Source organism: Staurois parvus, unplaced genomic scaffold (assembly GCF_062004578.1).
Source record: "Staurois parvus isolate SC_StPar_1 unplaced genomic scaffold, SC_StPar_1.0 ptg000195l, whole genome shotgun sequence".
Classification (NCBI taxonomy): domain Eukaryota; kingdom Metazoa; phylum Chordata; class Amphibia; order Anura; family Ranidae; genus Staurois; species Staurois parvus.
Window position 1 is genome coordinate 3622621 of NW_028317991.1, and position 21310 is coordinate 3643930.

Consider the following 21310-nt stretch of genomic DNA (forward strand, 5'->3'; position numbering starts at 1 on the left):
CGTGGTGCAGCTCAGTTTCAGGGTCTTGGCAATCTTCTTATAGCTTAGGCCTTCTTTATGTAGAGCAACAATTCTTTTTTTCAGATCCTTAGAGAGTTCTTTGCCATGAGGTGCCATGTTGAACTTCCATTTACCAGTATGAGAGAGTGAAAGCGATGACACCAAATTTAACACCCCTGCTCCCCATTCACACCTGAGACCTTGTAACACTAAAGAGTCACATGACACCGGGGAGGGAAAATGGCTAATTGGGTTCAAATTGGACATTGTCACTTAGGGGTGGACTCACTTTAGTTGCCAGCGGTTTAGACATTAATGGCTGTGTGTTGAGTTATTTTGAAGGGACAGCAAATTTACATGTTATACAAGCTGTACACTGACTCCGTCACATTGTAGCAAAGTGTCATTTCTTCAGTGTTGTCGCATGAAAAAGATAAAATAAAATATTTACACAAATGTGAGGAGTGGACTCACTTTTGGGAGATACTGTGTTTTTTATATATATGTGTGTGTGTGTGTGTGTGTGTGTGTGTGTGTGTGTATGTATGTATATGTATGTATATATATATGTGTGTGTGTGTGTGTGTGTGTATGTATGTATGTGTATATATATATATATATATATATATATATATATATATATATATATATATATATATATATATAATTTTATTGGTTTTAACAGGTAAATACACAAAAAATGTGCAGGAGGGGGAAATCTCTTAGCAAATGTCACGTTTACTGTTTGTTCTAACTTGCTGTCCATGGTGAAATGTCCGGCGTGGTAACGCACGTGGTTAGAGTAGCACCAGTTGCACAGCTCCCGATGTACACAGGATGATGTCTTTTGGCACACTGACTTGTGAAGGTCAGTGCTCCCTGTGACTGAGAGTGCAGCCTTGTGCTGCCATCTGTTGGCATGTTACAAAACTAGTCTTGAAACTTTTTGATACCATCTCATCTACACGCGCTCATGGCGCTCCATAAAGCTGCCAGGACAGGGAAAGAAAGTCCTTTGAAGGCATTTGAAAACACCAAAAGACTTGTTGGTTCTTACCCAGAGCTATGGACTCCTTTATTGTCCAAAGTGACAACTGTGGGTCAGTCACACTAGCCCACATTCTGAAAAGCGATCACTAGTGGAGCCTGTGTAAGGGATTCAGAAGGCGATCCTGCCTCGTCCGGAATGCCTGTAAATGCCAACCTACAATGGAACTAATTGCAGCTGAGTCAAGGGTTTGGTTCACAGTTGAGCCATGGCCCCTTTGACTTGAGTGGTTGAGTTTGAAAGGTGGTGCTGCCTGTCAGCTTGACTGGTCCTAAGGAAGGTGTCACACGCTCACCAAAAACTGTAAGTGGTGAGTATTTCAATTTGCTCCACCTCTGCTTGGCCCCTGGGAGCAAAGGGCAGGTGAGCATTTACTGCTGAGAAAGAATGGGGGGATAAACAGTGAACCTCTTTTCCTTGTCATGCTTGGGTAAAGGAAAGAGTCACTTTATACTACACCTGAACTAAAAAAAAAATGAAAGTCCTATTTTATAAGGAACTTTTAGAAATGGTAATTGTGCCTAAGCCATACTCTGAAAAATATACTTTGTCCTGAATTCTGAGGCACTGCTGCCTTGACTGATAGTCTCAGGAGATTTGGAGTCAGATCTGATGTCACCACTGTGTGATGTTTACTGTTCTCCTTGCTGGAGACTCTGATATGAGGAAGCACAGCCCTGCCTTTACCAAGATGGCAACCTCCATACAGAGACACTGTGTAGAACAAAGCCTGGTAAGTCCGTAATGGGGAAAGGACCACAGGCAATACCTGTGATTAGTCATTTGTCCCGTGCCTGCCCTCTTTTGACCACTGTTTTAGCCATGAGCCATTTTAAACTTTTTATTTCTCTAAAGGGCTCAATGTACAATGACCTGTATTCTGCCAGATAATTGCCAGAAAACTTTGCATGAATTTTCATGAAATAGCATATGTTTTTGTGATACTTTGCAATTGTTTTAACACCCATGCATATCGTGTTCCTGCGTGGAATACATCTGGTGTTGGTTTTGCAGATCCTCTACGTACCAGCCTCTTGGAGTGGATGTAACCGTCCGGTACACTCAGGGAAGTTGGAGTGGGGTTCTTGGGAAAGATGTCATCAACCTCCCGAAAGGAGTGAATGGGACGTATTTGGTCAACATAGCTTCCATCTTGGAGTCTGAGAGTTTCTTCATGCCGCAGATCAAATGGCAAGGGATTCTGGGACTGGCTTACAGCACCTTGGCCAAGGTGAGACATATTTTTGTATAAATATGAAAACGTTTGTATGTACAGACACAGGAGTGGAGTTTGAATACAAAGACAGCTATAGGTTCCAACTTGACTTGGCCCTTTGCTCACCCATGGAAGTTAAAATGTAAAAAAAAAAAAAAAAAAAAAATGTTCTTGCAGTCCCAAACTTACTTATATTTTGCTTCGGCAGGCTTCCTCCCATGCCGTGTGACAGGTCTCCAATATCATCACATACAAAGCAAGACCAATAGTCTGCACTGTGCAAAGGGAAGTGTGGTGCAGTGCCCACCCCTTCCATCCCCTGCACTGCAAGGTTTAATGATTGGTAAGTCTAGGAGTTGAGGAATAAGCTGTGATACCCTATTCCTTGCCCCGCTAGGCTTCCAACGCTGACCTGTTCCCTCCAATACTCCAGCTTGTGGGCAGGCCCATGTTCTTAGAGTGTAGGGATATTGGTCCTTCTTTGTATGTCATGATGTCACAACATGACTGCCAGCTAGTGTGCCTTACAGAAGAGTCTTCTATAGTCCAGTCACACAGTGTGGAGGAAGCATGCCTGAGTGAAGAATAAGGTAAATATAACCATTATTTCCTCCACCCTTACCTGTCCTGTATGGACAGAAATATACAATGTGGTGGACATGGAGCTTGGCTTGTCCTCCTTCAATAAGTTAATGCTTCCTAACAAGAGCAGAACCCAGACATCACACATTCCAATATATTGACGCAATACAGGGCTTGTGTTGGAGAAAGCTGGACAGCTCGGGGCATGGCCAGCTGCTAAAAGGATTGCGTATATAACCAAACCTGATTTCAGTGTTTTCCTGCGCAGGGTTTATAGGTGATAAGTCAATACTTATGTTTGTTCTATCTCAGGATAGTTCACTACACCCAAAGTCAACACAATGTCCACACATATGAAGTCATTAACCTGAACTTCTTATCTTTGTCCCTCAGACTCCCTCCCTCTACGCATGCAGTAAACTCCCTGCTCCATCATCCCTAGACCAAAGGAGTATAAAGTACGATAGACTGCTACTTGGTAACGGTCTTCGAGATACTAAAGGAAAAACTCAATTTTTGATCATTATCGTAATAATCTCCCTCCAAAATCTTCTATTTAAACCCAAAAATGCAATGTATTGCAACTTATCAGTCCTTACATGTGCTGGCTGCATCAGCTTTGTATTTCTCTTCTGTTTGCTGAAGGACGCATCAGAGATCTTGATCTTTGAGCCTTGGGGTTATGGTGGCACCTTCAAGTCAAAGATCAAGATCTTGGCTTTGTCCTTAAATGAGAAAAAAAGAAAAACACTTTTTTTTTTTTTTGTATGTGCTGTAAAATCCTTGAAGTACACAGCAGAAATCATGATCCCTGACCTGAAGCTGTCACCATAACTCAATCATTGACTTATTACCTATAAACCTGGCCATAACCCAATGGGCAGAGTTCATGATCCTTGACCATTGGGTTAAGCTGGCCAAAGAATGTTCTAAGAACGTTCATTCATTTTTCTAATCATTAGGAGTCAAATCAACGTTTGTTTTTGACCACAGTGACTAGAAGTGAGAGAGCAGGATGTATGAACACATTTCTAACTGCGTATGTGGTTTTGCGCTTGATAAAGTCCATTCGTTCGAAAATCAAATGTTAAAAGCAAAAAGTGGAGGATGTTCTAAGAAATTTGACAAGGTCTGGCCGTCCTGGCTTGCCAGACCTCCACCAGTACCTAAGCTTCTTGTGGCTCTTTTTGACATTCTTTGATCTGGTTGTATCACCATGATGGTCAGCCCTTTTTATGAACCCTTTCTCGTCTGCAGACAAAATTATATTATAGATATATAGATAGTGGAGCGAGCGCTAATATTGATACCGGTAATGAGCAGCTGAACACACTAAAGGGTACACCAAGAAAGCCCTCAAATGAATCAATAAAAAATAGTGCAGCACTAAATGAATATTGAATATCGTCTCCCAAATGCATGTGTAAGATCGATGCGTTTTGTGATGCAAATAATACTGAGAAATATTACTCAGAAAATGAGCATATAAAATTAAAATAATGCAAATATCTATGAGAAACATTAAGTCATGACAAGTACAAAGATATAAAATGTCCAAAATTGTATAAACTTCTTAAAGCTGATAATATCTTCAAAAAACTTCTATATAGTCCCAGAATACTGATTCCATTTGGATGAATATATATATAAACATATAAAATGCGCACTCACCGGAAGCGCTAATGAAAAGTGCGTTGTATCATAAGCTTCTGGATATGCCCTGGTCCCTCAAGTATAATCAGGTGTGTAGCCGGGGATTGGGAGATCTTCCCAGTGATGCTGAGAGTTGATAGCCAGTGCCAATAATCAAACTTTTCCGGGGTGATGGGATATTCACTGAACAACATGGGAAAAGTCAAAGGTCACCAGACACAGTGTCGCCTCCTCACACTTCATTTAAACCACTAATTGACATACTACCGTGTTGCAATTGCCGTGCTATGTTTAGCGCTTGGATTATTCATTTAGTTTGCCAGAGTACTGGCTCCAAGCGCTAAATGTGGTTAGTGCTTAGGCGTGTTTTTGCCATGTTTTAGCATTTTTTTTGGCCAAAACTTTCCTTTCCTGAACACGATTCTTCTGCCTTCAGGAGAGGACCATTTTTTGGCCAAAACATTCCTTTCCTGAACACGATTCTTCTGCCTTCAGGAGAGGACCATTTTTTGGCCAAAATGTTCTTTTCCTGAACGTGATTCTTCTGCATTTAGAGGACCATATTTTGGCCAAAACTTTCCTTTCCTGAACACGATTCTTCTGCCTTCAGGAGAGGACCATTTTTTGGCCAAAACGTTCCTTTCCTGAATGCTTTTTGTCTTCATTCAGGGGAGGGACATTTCACTGACCCTAAATGCTGCTGCTGCTGTTAAACTCCTTGCATGGACATATAGACTATTGAGTTGAGTTCAGGGGCTTTGGCGAAAAAAATGCCAAAAGTGCTTGAACTCACGTTCATGAGCAGCAGTGTGCATGAGGCCTTATGGCGGCACCTGCAAGTCAGGGGTCTAGATTCTGACTGTGTCCTAAGGATTTTATGATGCGTACACATACAAGTTAGAGGGATCAGTCTAGTACCCCATCCGTAATTACAAGAACGTAAACCAAAAAATGCTACATTCTTGACTTTACCAGTACAGTTGAGATCACAAAAGGCTTTATTATTTACACATAATTGTTAAAAACTGTAATAAGTCATAACCGATCGTAAAAGCATCCCCTATCAAATGGTAATGGAGGGCCTTGTGTGCACTGTATGTGCCCTAAAATTAATTTTAGGAAAAACGCACCTTTAAAAATCTCATGAAGCTTGTTGCCCAAAAAGGAGCAGGAGCTTCGTTTGGGCAACCATTGCGCATAGGGAAGCCCATTGAAATGAATTGGCTGCCCTATGCGCGCAACATGTGGAATCACGGGAATATTGCCCACGCAAAATCGCAACTGGGAATATGTGTTCCTGCTACATGTAGTGTGGATGAGGCCATAACTTCAATGGCTACATTACTTTGAGACAGTTTATGCCCAAGTTATTGCTATAAGTAATTGTATAAAAAACGTTTTTTTATATAACCTTGCAGCCATCAAGCTCTGTGGAAACATTCTTTGATTCCTTGGTGAAGCAGGCAGATATTGCGAACATTTTCTCCATGCAGATGTGTGGGGCTGGCCTGCCCACGACTGGGGCCGGACTCAATGGTGGCAGTCTTGTAAGTACATCCAGGAGTCCTTTCATCCTATGCTTTTATTTTGTGTTGTGTGGAGGAAAATGCCTTGTTGATGTCAGAGGAGAATGGGTAGACTGGTTCGAGATAATAGAAAAGCAACAGTAACTCAACATGGACAATGTCAATATGTTGGTGGGTTTCCAGCACCTTGTTGAATCTATACCACAAAGAATTAAGACAGTTCTGAAGGCAAAAGGGGGTTCAACCCGGTACTTGCAAGGTGTAAAGTGTCTGGTGATTGTATATTGAACATTATGTGCGGCCCTTTGGTGGTGTCACCATTTGAGGTCCCCTTTAGCTCATTGGTTTTACTGCTTTAAAATGTGTGCCCAGGCATTTACCCCCAAACCTTCCTCTCCCCTTTTAGATCACATCCCACACTTATTTTTTTCTCTCTTCATGTTCCTGTAGCAAAAAAACAAATTGTATTACTTCCTGTGACATAATCATGTAAAGAAATACCCAAGATGCAGGCAGAGGGCAAAGCACTGTCCACCCTTATTGCCTGTGATCTCTGTGACATGACCTATCATGTCTTGTTCCGTGTCTCTGCATGGAGGTGGCCATCATAGCAGAAGAGAGAATTAGCAGGAATTCTTGGAATATGGGAGGAAGCACAGATCCACAGAATGAATGGAGCAGGGAGATCCTTGCACTGCAGGTCCTCAGGGACAGCTTCCTCTCCAGCAAGGGGAACAGTGAACAGCACAGTAATTAGATTACCGAATCTCACCCCAAATCTGAAGAGACTAGCAGTCAGAGACATGCGTGCCTTAGAAGATCTTACACTGCAGATATGCAGCTATGAGGCTCAAGGCATAGAAGTACCTAGGCACAAGAATTGCACTGCTATTGCTCAATAACAATTCAAGATAAACAGTGCATTTTTGGGGGACACAGTTTACATTTTTGGTGTTAACTGGAAGATGGCAGATTGTTTCATTTTGAATTCAGCTCCATTCTGATAGACGTGTTTGTGCTTGCAGATCATGGGTGGGATAGAACCAACACTTTACTCAGGGAACATCTGGTACACCGCCATCATGGAGGAGTGGTATTATCAAGTGGAAGTTCTCAAGTTTGAAGTTGGTGGGATGAACCTGAACCTGGACTGCATAGAGGTACGAGGTCTATTAAGGATGTGTAAAGTATTTCTCTTATGTATTCTCTTTGTATCATGTAAGCCATTGACTAATGCAGGCAGTTTGGAGCTATCAAAATAAATTTTTTTAAACCCTGTATGAAAGTGAAAAAAAAACATGCTAGTCCATGGGGTCCAGCGTTGTCTTGTTTTGTAAGGAAAGTTCTCTACACTGCTCCTCTCCGTCACCGCCATTTTGAATTCATTATCGGTGCATCCACTGTAGGAGTTTTTACCAGGTCTACAAGGCCTGGCAGATCTCCATGGCATGTCTGCAAATGTGCTGGACCCCTTGCGCATGTACAAACACACTGCAGACTCCTGCCAGTAAACCTCATCCCATGATCTGCACCCTGAAATACCCAGAGTGACCCACCTGCACTCCTGCATATGTGTTGAGTCTGGATACATCATCCTCGGCTTGGCGAGAATGATGAAAGTGAACTGTAGGGAAAAAAAATACTTAAAAGAAATTTAAAGAAGGAATACTTTTTATTGGCTAAATTAATACAAGCATTAGGAGTCCCCTTTGATCCCTTTACACATCGGTTCATCTTTTGTTCCTCCTTGTAACCATTTTCAAAATTATATAAAGCCCAAAGATGGGACCCTGTAAGCGTGCAGCTTTAATACCTTTATGTATTTATATACAAAATCAAAACATTATTGCTATTGGCGTGGCAGTTTGTTTTATGAGACTGTAAAACTGTTTACAGATGACTCTGCTTGTATTTCCTGTAGTGCTTGGTAAACAATGTGTCCCTTGGTTTAACACTAAAATGTCAGATCAGGTTTTTCTGGCTGTTTGAGTCCGTAAAGGCTCCCAGGGCAAGAGCAGGTGAGTTTGTAGAAGAGTAGTTCTTGGTGTCCAGTCTTACTTTAAGGGTTAGGCTAGTGTTGAGCTTACTTTAGGGGTTGGGTTAGTGTTGTGCTCACTTTAGGGGTTGGGTTGGTGTTGTGCTCACTTTAGGGGTTGGGTTGGTGTTGGACTCACTTTAGGGGTTGGGTTGGTGTTGGACTCACTTTAGGGGTTGGGTTGGTGTTGGGCTCGCTTTAGGGGTTGGGTTGGTGTTGGGCTCACTTTAGGGGTTGGGTTGGTGTTGTGCTCACTTTAGGGGTTGGGTTGGTGTTGTGCTCACTTTAGGGGTTGGTGTTGTGCTCACTTTAGGGGTTGGTGTTGTGCTCACTTTAGGGGTTGGGTTGGTGTTGGACTCGCTTTAGGGGTTGGGTTGGTGTTGGACTCACTTTAGGGGTTGGGTTAGTGTTGGACTCACTTTAGGGGTTGGGTTGGTGTTGGACTCACTTTAGGGGTTGGGTTGGTGTTGGACTCACTTTAGGGGTTGGGTTGGTGTCGGACTCACTTTAGGGGTTGGGTTAGTGTTGGGCTCACTTTGGGGGTTGGGTTGGTGTTGGGCTCACTTTAGGGGTTGGGTTGGTGTTGGGCTCACTTTAGGGGTTGGGTTGGTGTTGGGCTCACTTTAGGGGTTGGGTTGGTGTTGGGCTCACTTTAGGGGTTGGGTTGGTGTTGGGCTCACTTTAGGGGTTGGGTTGGTGTTGTGCTCACTTTAGGGGTTGGGTTGGTGTTGTGCTCACTTTAGGGGTTGGGTTGGTGTTGTGCTCACTTTAGGGGTTGGGTTGGTGCTGGACTCACTTTAGAGGTTGGGTTGGTGCTGTGCTCACTTTAGGGGTTGGGTTGGTGTTGTGCTCACTTTAGGGGTTGGGTTGGTGTTGGACTCACTTTAGGGGTTGGGTTGGTGTTGGACTCACTTTAGGGGTTGGGTTGGTGTTGGACTCACTTTAGGGGTTGGGTTGGTGTTGGACTCACTTTAGGGGTTGGGTTGGTGTTGTGCTCACTTTAGGGGTTGGGTTGGTGTTGTGCTCACTTTACGGGTTGGGTTGGTGTTGGACTCACTTTAGGGGTTGGGTTAGTGTTGGACTCACTTTAGGGGTTGGGTTAGTGTTGGACTCACTTTAGGGGTTGGGTTGGTGTTGGTGTTGGGCTCACTTTTGAGGTTAGATTAGTATTGGGCTTACTTAAAGTGGAGCTCCACCCAAAAGGGGAAGTTCCACTTTTAGGCTTCAGGCTTCATCCCCCACTCCCCGTTAAGGATTGGCAGCTTTGGGAAGCAGGGGTGGGTGTTTACCCTGAATTTGACAGGTAACCACTCCCACTTCTGCGATCATCTAGGTGATCGGAAGTGGAAGTTGTCCTCCTCCCTCCATCCCCATAGTCTTCTGGGACACATGACAGGTCCCAGAAGACTATGGGGCCAATCACAAAGTGCAGCGCTACTCGCACATGCGCAGTGGGCACCAAGCTTTGAGTCCGCAAGTTGTCACAGCCGGGTGCCCACACTGAAGATGCTGGTGCTAGAGACGCAGGGTGGCTGGTGAACCCGGCTGGTGTGAACACACCGCTGAATCGATGGACAGGTGAGTTTCTTGTTTTATCAGCAGTTTTTGTAGCTGCTGACTTTTTTTTTTTTTTTTTTAATTTGGCAGCACCTCCGCTTTAAGGGATTGGGTTGGTCTTGGGCTCACTTATGGGGTCAGGTTGGTCTTGGGCTCACTTATGGGTTAGGTTAGTGCTGGGCTCACTTTAGGGGTTAGGTTAGTGCTGGGCTCGCTATAAGGGTTGGGGTTAGTGCTGGGCTCGCTATAGGGGTTAGGTTAGTGCTGGGCTCGCTATAAGGGTTAGGTTAGTGCTGGGCTCGCTATAGGGGTTAGGTTAATACTGGGCTCGCTATAGGGATTAGGTTAGTGCATGGCTCGCTATAGGGATTAGGTTAGTGCTGGGCTTGCTATAAGGGTTAGGTTAGTGCAGGGTTCACTTTATGGGTTAGGTTAGTGCAGGGCTCACTTTAGGGGTTAGGTTAGTGCAGGGCTCACTTTAGGGGTTAGGTTAGTGCTGGGCTCACTTTATGGGTTAGGTTAGTGCTGGGCTCACTTTATGGGTTAGGTGAGTGCAGGGCTCACCTTAGGGGTTAGGTTAGTGCTGGGCTCACCTTAGGGGTTAGGTTAGTGCTGGGCTCACTATAGGGGTTAGGTTAGTGCTGGGCTCACTATAGGGGTTAGGTTAGTGCTGGGCTCACTATAGGGGTTAGGTTAGTGCTGGGCTCACTATAGGGGTTAGGTTAGTGCTGGGCTCACTTTAGGGGTTAATTAGTGCTGGGTCACTTTAGCGGTTAGGTTCGTGTTGGATCCGCTTTAGCGGTTCGTGTTGGATCCGCTTTAGCGGTTCGTGTTGGATCCGCTTTAGCGGTTCGTGTTGGATCCGCTTTAGCGGTTCGTGTTGGATCCGCTTTAGCGGTTCGTGTTGGATCCGCTTTAGCGGTTAGGTTCGTGTTGGATCCGCTTTAGCGGTTAGGTTCGTGTTGGATCCGCTTTAGCGATTAGGTTCTTGTTGGATCCGCTTTAGCGGTTAGGTTCGTGTTGGATCCGCTTTAGCGGTTAGGTTCTTGTTGGATCCGCTTTAGCGATTAGGTTCTTGTTGGATCCGCTTTAGCGGTTAGGTTCGTGTTGGATCCGCTTTAGCGGTTAGGTTCGTGTTGGATCCGCTTTAGCGGTTAGGTTCGTGTTGGATCCGCTTTAGCGGTTAGGTTCGTGTTGGATCCGCTTTAGCGGTTAGGTTCGTGTTGGATCCGCTTTAGCGGTTAGGTTCTTGTTGGATCCGCTTTAGCGATTAGGTTCTTGTTGGATCCGCTTTAGCGGTTAGGTTCGTGTTGGATCCGCTTTAGCGGTTAGGTTCGTGTTGGATCCGCTTTAGCGGTTCGTTTCGTGTTGGATCCCCTTTAAGGGTTCGGTTACTGTTGGGCTCACTTAGCAGATAGGTTAGTTAGGATTGGGAAAGGTTAGGCATTAAGGTCCTTTTAGTGGTGAAGTATTAAGATTCTATTCCAGAATGCTGACCAGCTATTCTCTGCACACTAATTCTCAACTTGTGCAAAAAAAACTACCAGCACCAGGCACCCAGTGCTGACAAAAAGTATATCCATAAAATGCACCTATACTTTCCCAGTAGTCCGTATAAGAATAGGCTTTAAGGTGACCTCCAGCTTTCCCTTCAGTATTGCACAGTTGTATAGACTCCTCTCCTGGACTGAAATTTGCTTACTCTGATTTCACCGCACACTGTGCACTTCTCACAATGTGCTTTAGAAGCTGCAGCAAGTCAGCGCCAGACCATTTACTTCATGATAAGCTTGCTTACAAGGATCAGCTTGTATTTATTTCTATGAAACTTTTATCCCAAAAGGAACACAACTGTTTGCTGTAACTGTTTTTAAAGTGTGAGCTGGAGTGTGGCTTCAGTTTGTTAGTGCATTTAAATCTGCTATTGCAGTTAACACTCCCCTCCCCCAGATTGACAATGCTGCTGTCACAAGGTGCTCCTTCATCCACAATGGAGTTGCTGTAATACAGGAGGTATGTTACTGACCAGATCACCAGGTGAAAACAGAGGGGGAGGTGTAAAAAAAAGAAAATGAATGCAGCCACCCCATCAAATGATTGACAAGCTGCAATATATTACATTTTGGGTTTAATACCGCTTTAAAATATTTGAATTTATTGTATTAAAAGTTTAATATAATATAATAGAATGTTATTGTTTTTTGAGATTTAGATGTCCGGGCCCCTGGACAGGCTCCCATGCCAGTGTTTATCTCCTAATCACTACTTCTGGCCCTTTTCTTTTCTTCCAGTACAACTCAGACAAAGCCATTGTGGACAGCGGCACAACACTCCTGCGTCTCCCAGACAAGGTCTTCAATGCCATGGTGGAAGCGATCATGCAAACATCTTTGGTAAGATCTTCCTATACAAAGAATAACTGCTGTCTCCTATGTGGGGGTCCAAAGAAGCCCAAATGGTCTTGTACACGTGTGGCAGGGGTGGACTGACCACTTGGAAACTGGGGCACTGCCCGAGGGCTCGTGGTCAGTAGAGGGTCCCATGAGATGCCCCTGATACCTTTTTCATAGGCTTTTTTGAGTTTGGGCAAGGACACAGGGGCCCCATGATCCCCTATTGCCCGGGGGCCCCATGAATTGTCAGTCCGCCCCTGATGTGTGGTATAACACGAGATTTACTACAAGAAACTGAAGGAATAATAAAGAAATTGGGTCTAGTTTACACCATGACAGTGCTGCCCCACACAGCAAAGAAAATCTGATGTTCTTAAAGCCAGACTTGAAATATGGTTTAACATATTGATGCAAATCTTCTTGGACTTGCTGATGTAGGAAGTGAAATTTTAGCTGTCATATTTTCCCAACCTTGCATTTTTTTTTATAGGTAAATCTAATTGTAGGGAAAGTGAAGCAACATATCTTAACCATTGAAGTATTAGTCTGTGTATTGCCCTTCATTGCCAGGCCATTTTCTCAGTTTTTCATTCAGTTTGAATGACATTTACCTGGTCATACAACATTGTACCCAAATACATTTCATATTTTTTTTTTTTTTTTTTTTTTTATTGGTGATGTATAGTAACCACTAGGCTGTGTGTGTTTGTTTGGGGGGGAGGTAGTTTGTTTTTTTTGTTCGCTTTTTAATTTTTACCATATATAAAGATAAAAGGGCAACAAGTTTGGTTTGCTTACATTTACCCTTCAGTCCCACAACCATTGGTGATCAGTAGCACTTTAAAATCCTCTCCTTTATTAAAATAATGATCCCATCATCATTGCATCGTTTTTGGCCAGTAGCCCGTTAAAATCCCCCTACCATTATAGAAAAAAAACCACACACAATCATAGATGATCAGTGGCGCTTTAAAATCCCCCACCCCCCCCCAAAAAAAAACAAACCCATTGTCGTTGATGGCCCTTAAAAATTCCCCCACCTTTTAAAAAAAAAAACAAAACATGCATTCACTGGTGGTCATTGGAACGTTGAACACCCCCCTTCCCCCTTTAATAAAAACGACTTCATCTTCATTGGTGGCCAGTGCCCCTTCAACCCCCCCCCACCTTAAAAAAAAAAAAAAAAAAAAAAAAACGTTCTCATTGGTGGTCAGTGATACTTTAAAATACCCCCACATTTAAAAACAAAAAATACCACACAATCATTGGTGGTCAGTGGCCCTTTAAGAACACAACACACACACATTCATCCTATTCACAATGGAGGAAGGGGTGCTGAATGTTTGTAAGTCCCTCCAGTGTGATGGCTGTAATTGGTCAACAGTGATCTCAAGGTACAGAGCTACTCTGACTGGCTCTGTACATTGTGATCTGAGCTGTCCAGTGGCATTCACGAGCACACTGGACATTCCAACTGTGGTTTCTGAAGTGCCATTTATAAATATAACTTCAAACCTACATGTTCACCACCCTTTTAATCTAAACCCAGAACAAAATGTGACGGTTAGTTGCAGCATTAGATTTTTAGGTGCTATCCTTTTTTTTTTCACCTGATGATCCTGCCAGGAACACACTTCCTCTCCTAGGGAGACAGCACTCTACTGTAGATACATAGATACTCAACTACACTGTACTGTATCTATGGAGGAGCAGCATTGTTACCTTTTGGGTGCTGCTGCTGTCCTGATTTGGACTAAACACATATCCCCTCACACCTTCATAACATAGGGGGAGGAGATCTGTAGTTCACAGAAAAAATGAATGAGAGCTGCAAACACTGGTTGAGATAGTTTAGTACAGAGGAACTTAAATTTTTCTGCAAAGTAAAAAAAAAAAAAAGGTATTAGCAAATTTATTGGTCTCTTTGTACTTGCTGTTCTGGTGCATTGTATCAATGCAGGTACATTCACATCCATCATATTAGGGTACCCTATTCATTTGAGGCTTCTTACACACTACAAAAGACAAAACTCAAATGCACTTTTTTTTTTCCCCGTGACGCAGCGTACCACAATGCACAGTAGTGCTCTGGCAGTACAATGCAGATTTGTCATGGTGCATTACTGCAACACTTGGGTATGAAGGGGCCCCTGGTGATCCAGTCCTGTGCTAGCAAAATCCTTTGTCAGGTCTTTCGCTAGTTACGAACGCTTGCTGTGCATACAGAGCCTCTACTCTTATGTGAAATATATTGCATGTATGCTAGTTGGGCCCACTGCATGCCTCTAAGGCTTGGAGGATACACGTAAGGTAGTGGTGGTCAACTTTCTGGATACGGGGACCCTCAAGTGCTGCCACTGACATCACCAAAGGGCCCTACTTATACCAGCAGACATATAACAGAATATAGCCAAAGACTATGAGCATAATACAAAAAGTGGTCAGACTGCAGACGTGATACAAAAGATGTTTAGAAGCTGTGACCATGACACAAGATATGGTCAGAGACTGTGGGCATGAGACAAGGGATGATCCAGGACTGTGGGCATGGGACAAGGGATGATCCAGGACTACGGGCATGAGACAAGGGATGATCCAATCCAGGACTGTGGGCACAAGACAAGGGATGATCCAGGACTGTGGGCATGGGACAAGGGATGATCCAGGACTGTGGGCATGGGACAAGGGATGATCCAGGACTGTGGGCATGGGACAAGGGATGATCCAGGACTGTGGGCATGGGACAAGGGATGATCCAGGACTGTGGGCATGGGACAAGGGATGATCCAGGACTGTGGGCATGGGACAAGGGATGATCCAGGACTGTGGGCATGGGACAAGGGATGATCCAGGACTGTGGGCATGGGACAAGGGATGATCCAGGACTGTGGGCATGGGACAAGGGATGATCCAGGACTGTGGGCATGGGACAAGGGATGATCCAGGACTGTGGGCATGGGACAAGGGATGATCCAGGACTGTGGGCATGGGACAAGGGATGATCCAGGACTGTGGGCATGGGACAAGGGATGATCCAGGACTGTGGGCATGGGACAAGGGATGATCCAGGACTGTGGGCATGGGACAAGGGATGATCCAGGACTGTGGGCATGAGACCAGGGATGATCGAAGACCGTGGGCTTGGCTGAAGAGATGGTCAGACTGCAGACATATTGCAAGATATTTTTTGAAACTGGCCATGACACAAGAGATGATCAGAGACTGCGGACGAGTCACGAGATGATCAGAGACTGTGGGCATGATACAAGAGATGGTCAGAGACACTGGACATTATGCAAGAGATGATCAGAGACCACGGTGGATAAAAATCGATGATTTTTTTTTTTTTAAATCTGATTTTTTTATTTTTATCAAATTTATTTTAATAAAATGCTTTTGGAGTAAAAATCTATCTAAAGATTGTTTTTTCTATTTAAGATACATTAATAATGTAGTTTATTCAGCATGAAATAGAGCTTAGTTATGTACCATGAGGCTGTATATTCTGCAATATTTACATTTTTGGTAAACTCATTCAATGAATCCAAGCTCTGCAAGCGGAGATAACATGCACTGCATTGTTACATTCACACAATGTCACAGTAATCATGAGAAAAAACATGAAATAAAAGAATCTGAGTCGTTCTCCAGCTATGTGTGGTTAACCTATTAACCTAAAATCGGTTCTGATATATCGCTGTTTTACTAACCTGACCGCTTATAATTCTAAAAAGGAAACCTTCATTTGATTTGCAAATATTAAAGATTCTAACTACCAGCAAGAATGAGTCGGATTCCTTACATTTAAAGAGCACCTGTCATTTTAGATCCATCATGGCAGCGCCTGTTAGTGGGCATCCACTCATCTGCTGCCGCCACATCCCTCATCTTGTTGTGTCACTGCCACATCACCAGCCGTCCCATTAAAGTGAATGGGACTGTCGGGGAGTCAACAGCGGGTCAGAGGAGGTGCTAATGCGGGACAGAGATGACAGTTGCTCTTTAAAACTTATGATTTAAATTGAGGCTTTTCACTAGTGATTTAAATCAACTTGATTTAAATCCAATCCACCCTGTCAGAGATTGTGGGCATGATGCAAGAGATGATCAGAGACTGTGGGCATGACTCAAGAGATGGTCAGAGGCTGTGGGCATGTCACAAGATATGATCAAAGACTGTGGGCAGGATGCAAGAGATGATCAGAGACTGTGGGCAGGATGCAAGAGATGATCAGAGACTGTGGCCAGGATGCAAGAGATGATCAGAGACTGTGGCCAGGATGCAAGAGATGATCAGAGACTGTGGGCAGGATGCAAGAGATGATCAGAGACTGTGGGCAGGATGCAAGAGATGATCAGAGACTGTGGGCAGGATGCAAGAGATGATCAGAGACTGTGGGCAGGATGCAAGAGATGATCAGAGACTGTGGGCAGGATGCAAGAGATGATCAGAGACTGTGGGCATGACGCCAGGGATGGTCAGAGGCTGTGGGCACGACGCCAGGGATGGTCAGAGGCTGTGGGCGTGACGCCGGGGATGGTCAGAGGCTGTGGGCACGACGCCAGGGATGGTCAGAGGCTGTGGGCACGACGCAAGGGATGGTCAGAGGCTGTGGGCACGACGCCAGGGATGGTCAGAGGCTGTGGGCACGACGCCAGGGATGGTCAGAGGCTGTGGGCACGACGCCAGGGATGGTCAGAGGCTGTGGGCACGACGCAAGATATGGTCAGAGGCTGTGGGCACGACGCAAGATATGGTCAGAGGCTGTGGGCACGGCGCAAGATATGGTCAGAGGCTGTGGGCATGATGCTAGAGATGGTCAGAGGCTCGTAACATGCCTGGAGACCTATTACACCAGACTGCTAGACATCACTGCTATAACAGGGGGAATGAGGAAACACAGATACAGTCATGGCCGAAATTGTTGGCACCCTTGATATTTTTCCTGAAAATCAAGTATTTCACACAAAAAAGGTATTGCATTAACACATGTTTTGCTATACACATGTTTATTCCCTTTGTATGTATTGGAACAAATATAAAACAGAGGCAGAAAAGCAAATATGACATAATGTCACACAAAACCCCAAAAATGGGCTGGACAAAAGTATTGGCACCCTTAACTTAATATTTGGTTGCACACCCTTTGGAAAACATAACTGAAATCAGTCGCTTCCTATAACCATCAATAAGCTTCTGACACCTCTCACCCGGAATTTTGGACCACTCTTCCTTTGCAAACAGCTCCAGGTCTCTCTTATTGGAAGGACACCTTTTCCCAACAGCAATTTTAAGATCTCTCCACAGGTGTTCAATGGGATTTAGATCTGGGCTCATTGCTGGCCACTTCAGAACTCTCCAGCGCTTCTTTGCCATCCATTTCTGAGTGCTTTTTGACGTATGTTTGGGGTCATTGTCCTGCTGGAAGACCCAGGATCTTGGACGCAAACCCAGCTTTCTGACACTGGGCCCTACAGTGCGACCCAAAATCCTTTGGTAATCCTCAGATTTCATGATGCCTTGCACACAGTCAAGGCACCCAGTGCCAGAGGCAGCAAAACAACCCCAAAACATCATTGAACCTCCACCATATTTTACCGTAGGTACTGTGTTTTGTTCTTTGTAGGCCTCATTCCGTTTTCGGTAAACAGTAGAATGATGTGCTTTACCGAAAAGCTCTATCTTGGTCTCATCTGTCCACAAGACGTTTTCCCAGAAGGCTTTTGGCTTACTCAAGTACATTTTGGCAAACTGTAGTCTTGCTTTTTTATGTCTCTGTGTCAGCAGTGGGGTCCTCCTGGGTCTCCTGCCATAGCGTTTCATTTCATTTAAATGTCGACGGATAGTTCGCGCTGACACTGATGCTCCCTGAGCCTGCAGGACAGCTTGAATGTCTTTGGAACATGTTTGGGGCTGCTTATCCACCATCCGGACTATTCTGCGTTGCAATCTTTCATCAATTTTCCTCATCCGTCCACGACCAGGGAGATTAGCTACAGTGCCATGGGTTGCAAACTTCTTGATAATGTTGCGCACTGTGGACAAAGGCAAATCTAGTTCTCTGGAGATGGACTTGTAACCTTGAGATTGTTGATATTTTGCCACAATTTTGGTTCTCAGGTCCTCAGACAGTTCTCGTCTCCTCTTTCTGTTGTCCATGCTTAGTGTGGCACAGACAGACACACAATGCAAAGGTTAAGTGAACGTCTCTCCTTTTTATCTGCTTTCAGGTGTGATTTCTATATTGCCCACACCTGTTACTTGCCCCAGGTGAGTTTACAGGAGCATCACATGCTTGTAACATTCTTATTTATCCGCAGTTGTGAAAGGGTGCCAATACTTTTGTCCAGCCCATTTTTGGAGGTTTGTGTGACATTATGTCGAATTTGCTTTCTTTCCTCCCTTTTTTTGTTTTGTCCCAATACACACAAAGGGAATAAACATGTGTATAGCAAAACATGTGTTAATGCAATACGTTTCGTGAGAAATACATGATTTCCTGGAGAAATATCAAGGGTGCCAACAATTTCGGCCATGACTGTAAGTGCCTGTAGGGGCCCCATGGGGCCTCACAAAAACTGCCAGAAGGCTGAAGGTTGGGCACCAGGAACATAAGGAAACAATATAGGTAGTAAATTCCCTTCTCAAGTTTCCCATCTGCAGAAGTCGGCGTTCAGCATTACATTCTAGTGACAAGGAAATGTCGGAGCCGCCTGTCTGGATCAGTGGCGGCAGTTTCCATTGACGTGTTTTTGTTTATTGAAGAGGGGCGAGTTATGATGAAATGGCACAACCTCGCCCTCTAGAACCACAAGGACTAGAGATGGAAAATTCTACAGAAATGGTGTTTCCATTTTACCATTTTCAGGGCTTAGAGGAAGCCAGAGTCTATATTTTTTACTTGTATAGAATAAAAGATAAATATATTAAAGTAGATTAAATGTATTTCAGGGCAACAAACTCCACAAGCAATACACCTCTACAACACATGGACATTCCCCAAAATGTACACTGCAAGTACAGAAAAATACCTATTGATCCCCCAGCACTCCGCTTCTACAGTGAGGAACAGAAGTATTTGAACACCCTGCGATTTTGCAAGTTCTCCCACTTAGAAATCATGGAGGGCTCTGAAATTCACATTGTAGGTGCATTCCCACCCTGAGAGACCGAATTTAAAAAAATAAAATCAGGAAATCACTTTGTATGATTTTTAAAGAATTTATTTGTCTTGCACTGCTGAACACACGTATTTGAACACCTAAGAAACAGCAAGAATTCTGGCTCTCAAAGACCTGTTACTGTGCCATTAAAAAGTCCACCTCTACTCCACTCATTAATCTAACTTAGTAGCACTTGTCTGAGCTCTTTAAAGACACCTGTCCATCCCACAGTCAATCAGACGCCAACTACTACCATGGGCAAGACCAAAGAGCTGTCAAAAGACACCAGCAACCAAAATTGTGGACCTCTACAAGGCTGGAAAGGGCTATGGGGCAATTGGCAAGCAGCTTGGTGAAAGTAGATCAACTGTTGGAGCAATTGATAGAAAATGAAAGAGGCTAAAGACGACTGTCAGTCTCCCTCAGACTGGGGCTCCATGCAAGATCTCACCTCGTGGGGTATCACTGATGATAAGAAAGGTGAGGAATCAGCCCAGAACTACAAGGGAGGAGCTGGTCAATGACATGAAGAGAGCTGGGACCACAATTTCAAAGGTCACTGTCGGTAGAACACTACGCCGTCATGGTTTCAAATCATGCATTGCACGGAAGGTTCCCCTGCTCAAGTCATCACATGTCCAGGCCCATCTGAAGTTTGCCAATGACCATCTGGATGATCCAGAGGAGGCATGGGAGAAAGTCATGTGGTCAGATGAGACCAAAGTAGAACTTTTTGCTCTAAACTTCACTCGTCGTGTTTGGAGGAAAAAGGATGAGTTGCATCCCAAGAACACCATCCCTACTGTGAAGCATGGGGGTGGTAACATCATGCTTTGGGGGTGCTTTTCTGCGAAGGGGACAGGATGACTGCACTGTATTGAGAGCATGAATGGGGCCATTTATTTTGAGATTTTAAGCAACAACCTCCTTCCCTCAGTCAGAGCATTGAAGATGGGTCGTGGCTGGGTCTTCCAACATGACAACGACCCGAAGCACACAGCCAGGATAACCAAGGAGTGGCTCCGTAAGAAGCATATCAAGGTTCTGGAGTGGCCTAGCCAGTCTCCAGACCTAAATCCAATAGAACATCTTTGGAGGGAGCTGAAACTCCGTGTTGCTCAGCGACAGCCCCGAAACCTGACAGATCTAGAGGAGATCTGTGTGGGGAGGAGTGGACCAAAATCCCTGTTGCAGTGCAAACCTGGTCAAGAACTACAGGAAACGTCTGACCTCTGTAATTGCAAACAAAGGCTTCTGTACCAAATATTAACACTGATTTTCTCAGGTGTTCAAATACTTATGTTCAGCAGTGCAAGACAAATACATTCTTTAAAAATCATACAATGTGATTTCCTGAATTTTTTTTTTTTAAATTCTGTCTCTTAGAGTGGGAATGCACCTACAATGTGAATTTCAGAGCCCTCCATGATTTCTAAGTGGGAGAACTTGCAAAATCACAGGGGGTTCAAATACTTCTGTTCCTCACTGTATATCCTATTGACAACACAGTGGTGGAGATTTACTAAAACTGTTTATACTCAGAATCTGGTGCAGCTGTGCATGGCAGCCAATCGGCTTCTAACTTCAGTTTGTTCAATTAGGCTTTGGCAATAAAACCTGGAAGCTGATTGGTTTCTATGCAGAGCTGCACCAGATTTTTTCTCCAGTTTTAGTAAATCCTTCTGGACTGAAATTACAAGGAATGGTGTCAGCCCTGTCCGGTTGTCTTTTGCTAAACATTTCAAAAACCCACCCACTCTGACATTGCCACAACTTAGAAGGTAATCATTCTGTAGTCCCAAGATCAGAGCTAACTAGACTCCTTGAAATGACACAGGACAGCTCTGAGTGTTTGACATAACATGAATTTTTTTCTTTTTTTTTACACTGTCAGTGGTATATTCTATTTAATTCTGAACTTCAGGATAAGTAAATAATATCTAAATACATTCATCATGTGTATTCTTCATTGAATCTTGGTGTTTGGTTCTGATCTGTGTAGTAATCCCGTGTGAGACTTCCTGTAAGAAAGACCGCTCACTGCTACTCTCTGTCCATGTGCAGGGTGACTGGTCTAGTCTCTGCCCCCCCTGTATGTTTCTGCAGACACGGTAGTGGGTGGAGCCTCCTGGGTCC

At 44.2% G+C, this 21310-nt stretch overlaps 1 protein-coding gene across 1 annotated transcript in view; it reads left to right on the forward strand.

The window, feature by feature from the left end:
• Positions 1-21310, forward strand: part of BACE2 (beta-secretase 2) — an 87394-nt gene that overhangs the window by 49417 nt on the left and 16667 nt on the right. The window contains exons 3-6 of the mRNA XM_089677897.1: positions 2063-2279; positions 5918-6046; positions 7051-7185; positions 11909-12010. Coding sequence (XP_089534023.1) covers positions 2063-2279; positions 5918-6046; positions 7051-7185; positions 11909-12010 — 583 coding nt within the window. The remainder of the gene's footprint in view (positions 1-2062; positions 2280-5917; positions 6047-7050; positions 7186-11908; positions 12011-21310) is intronic.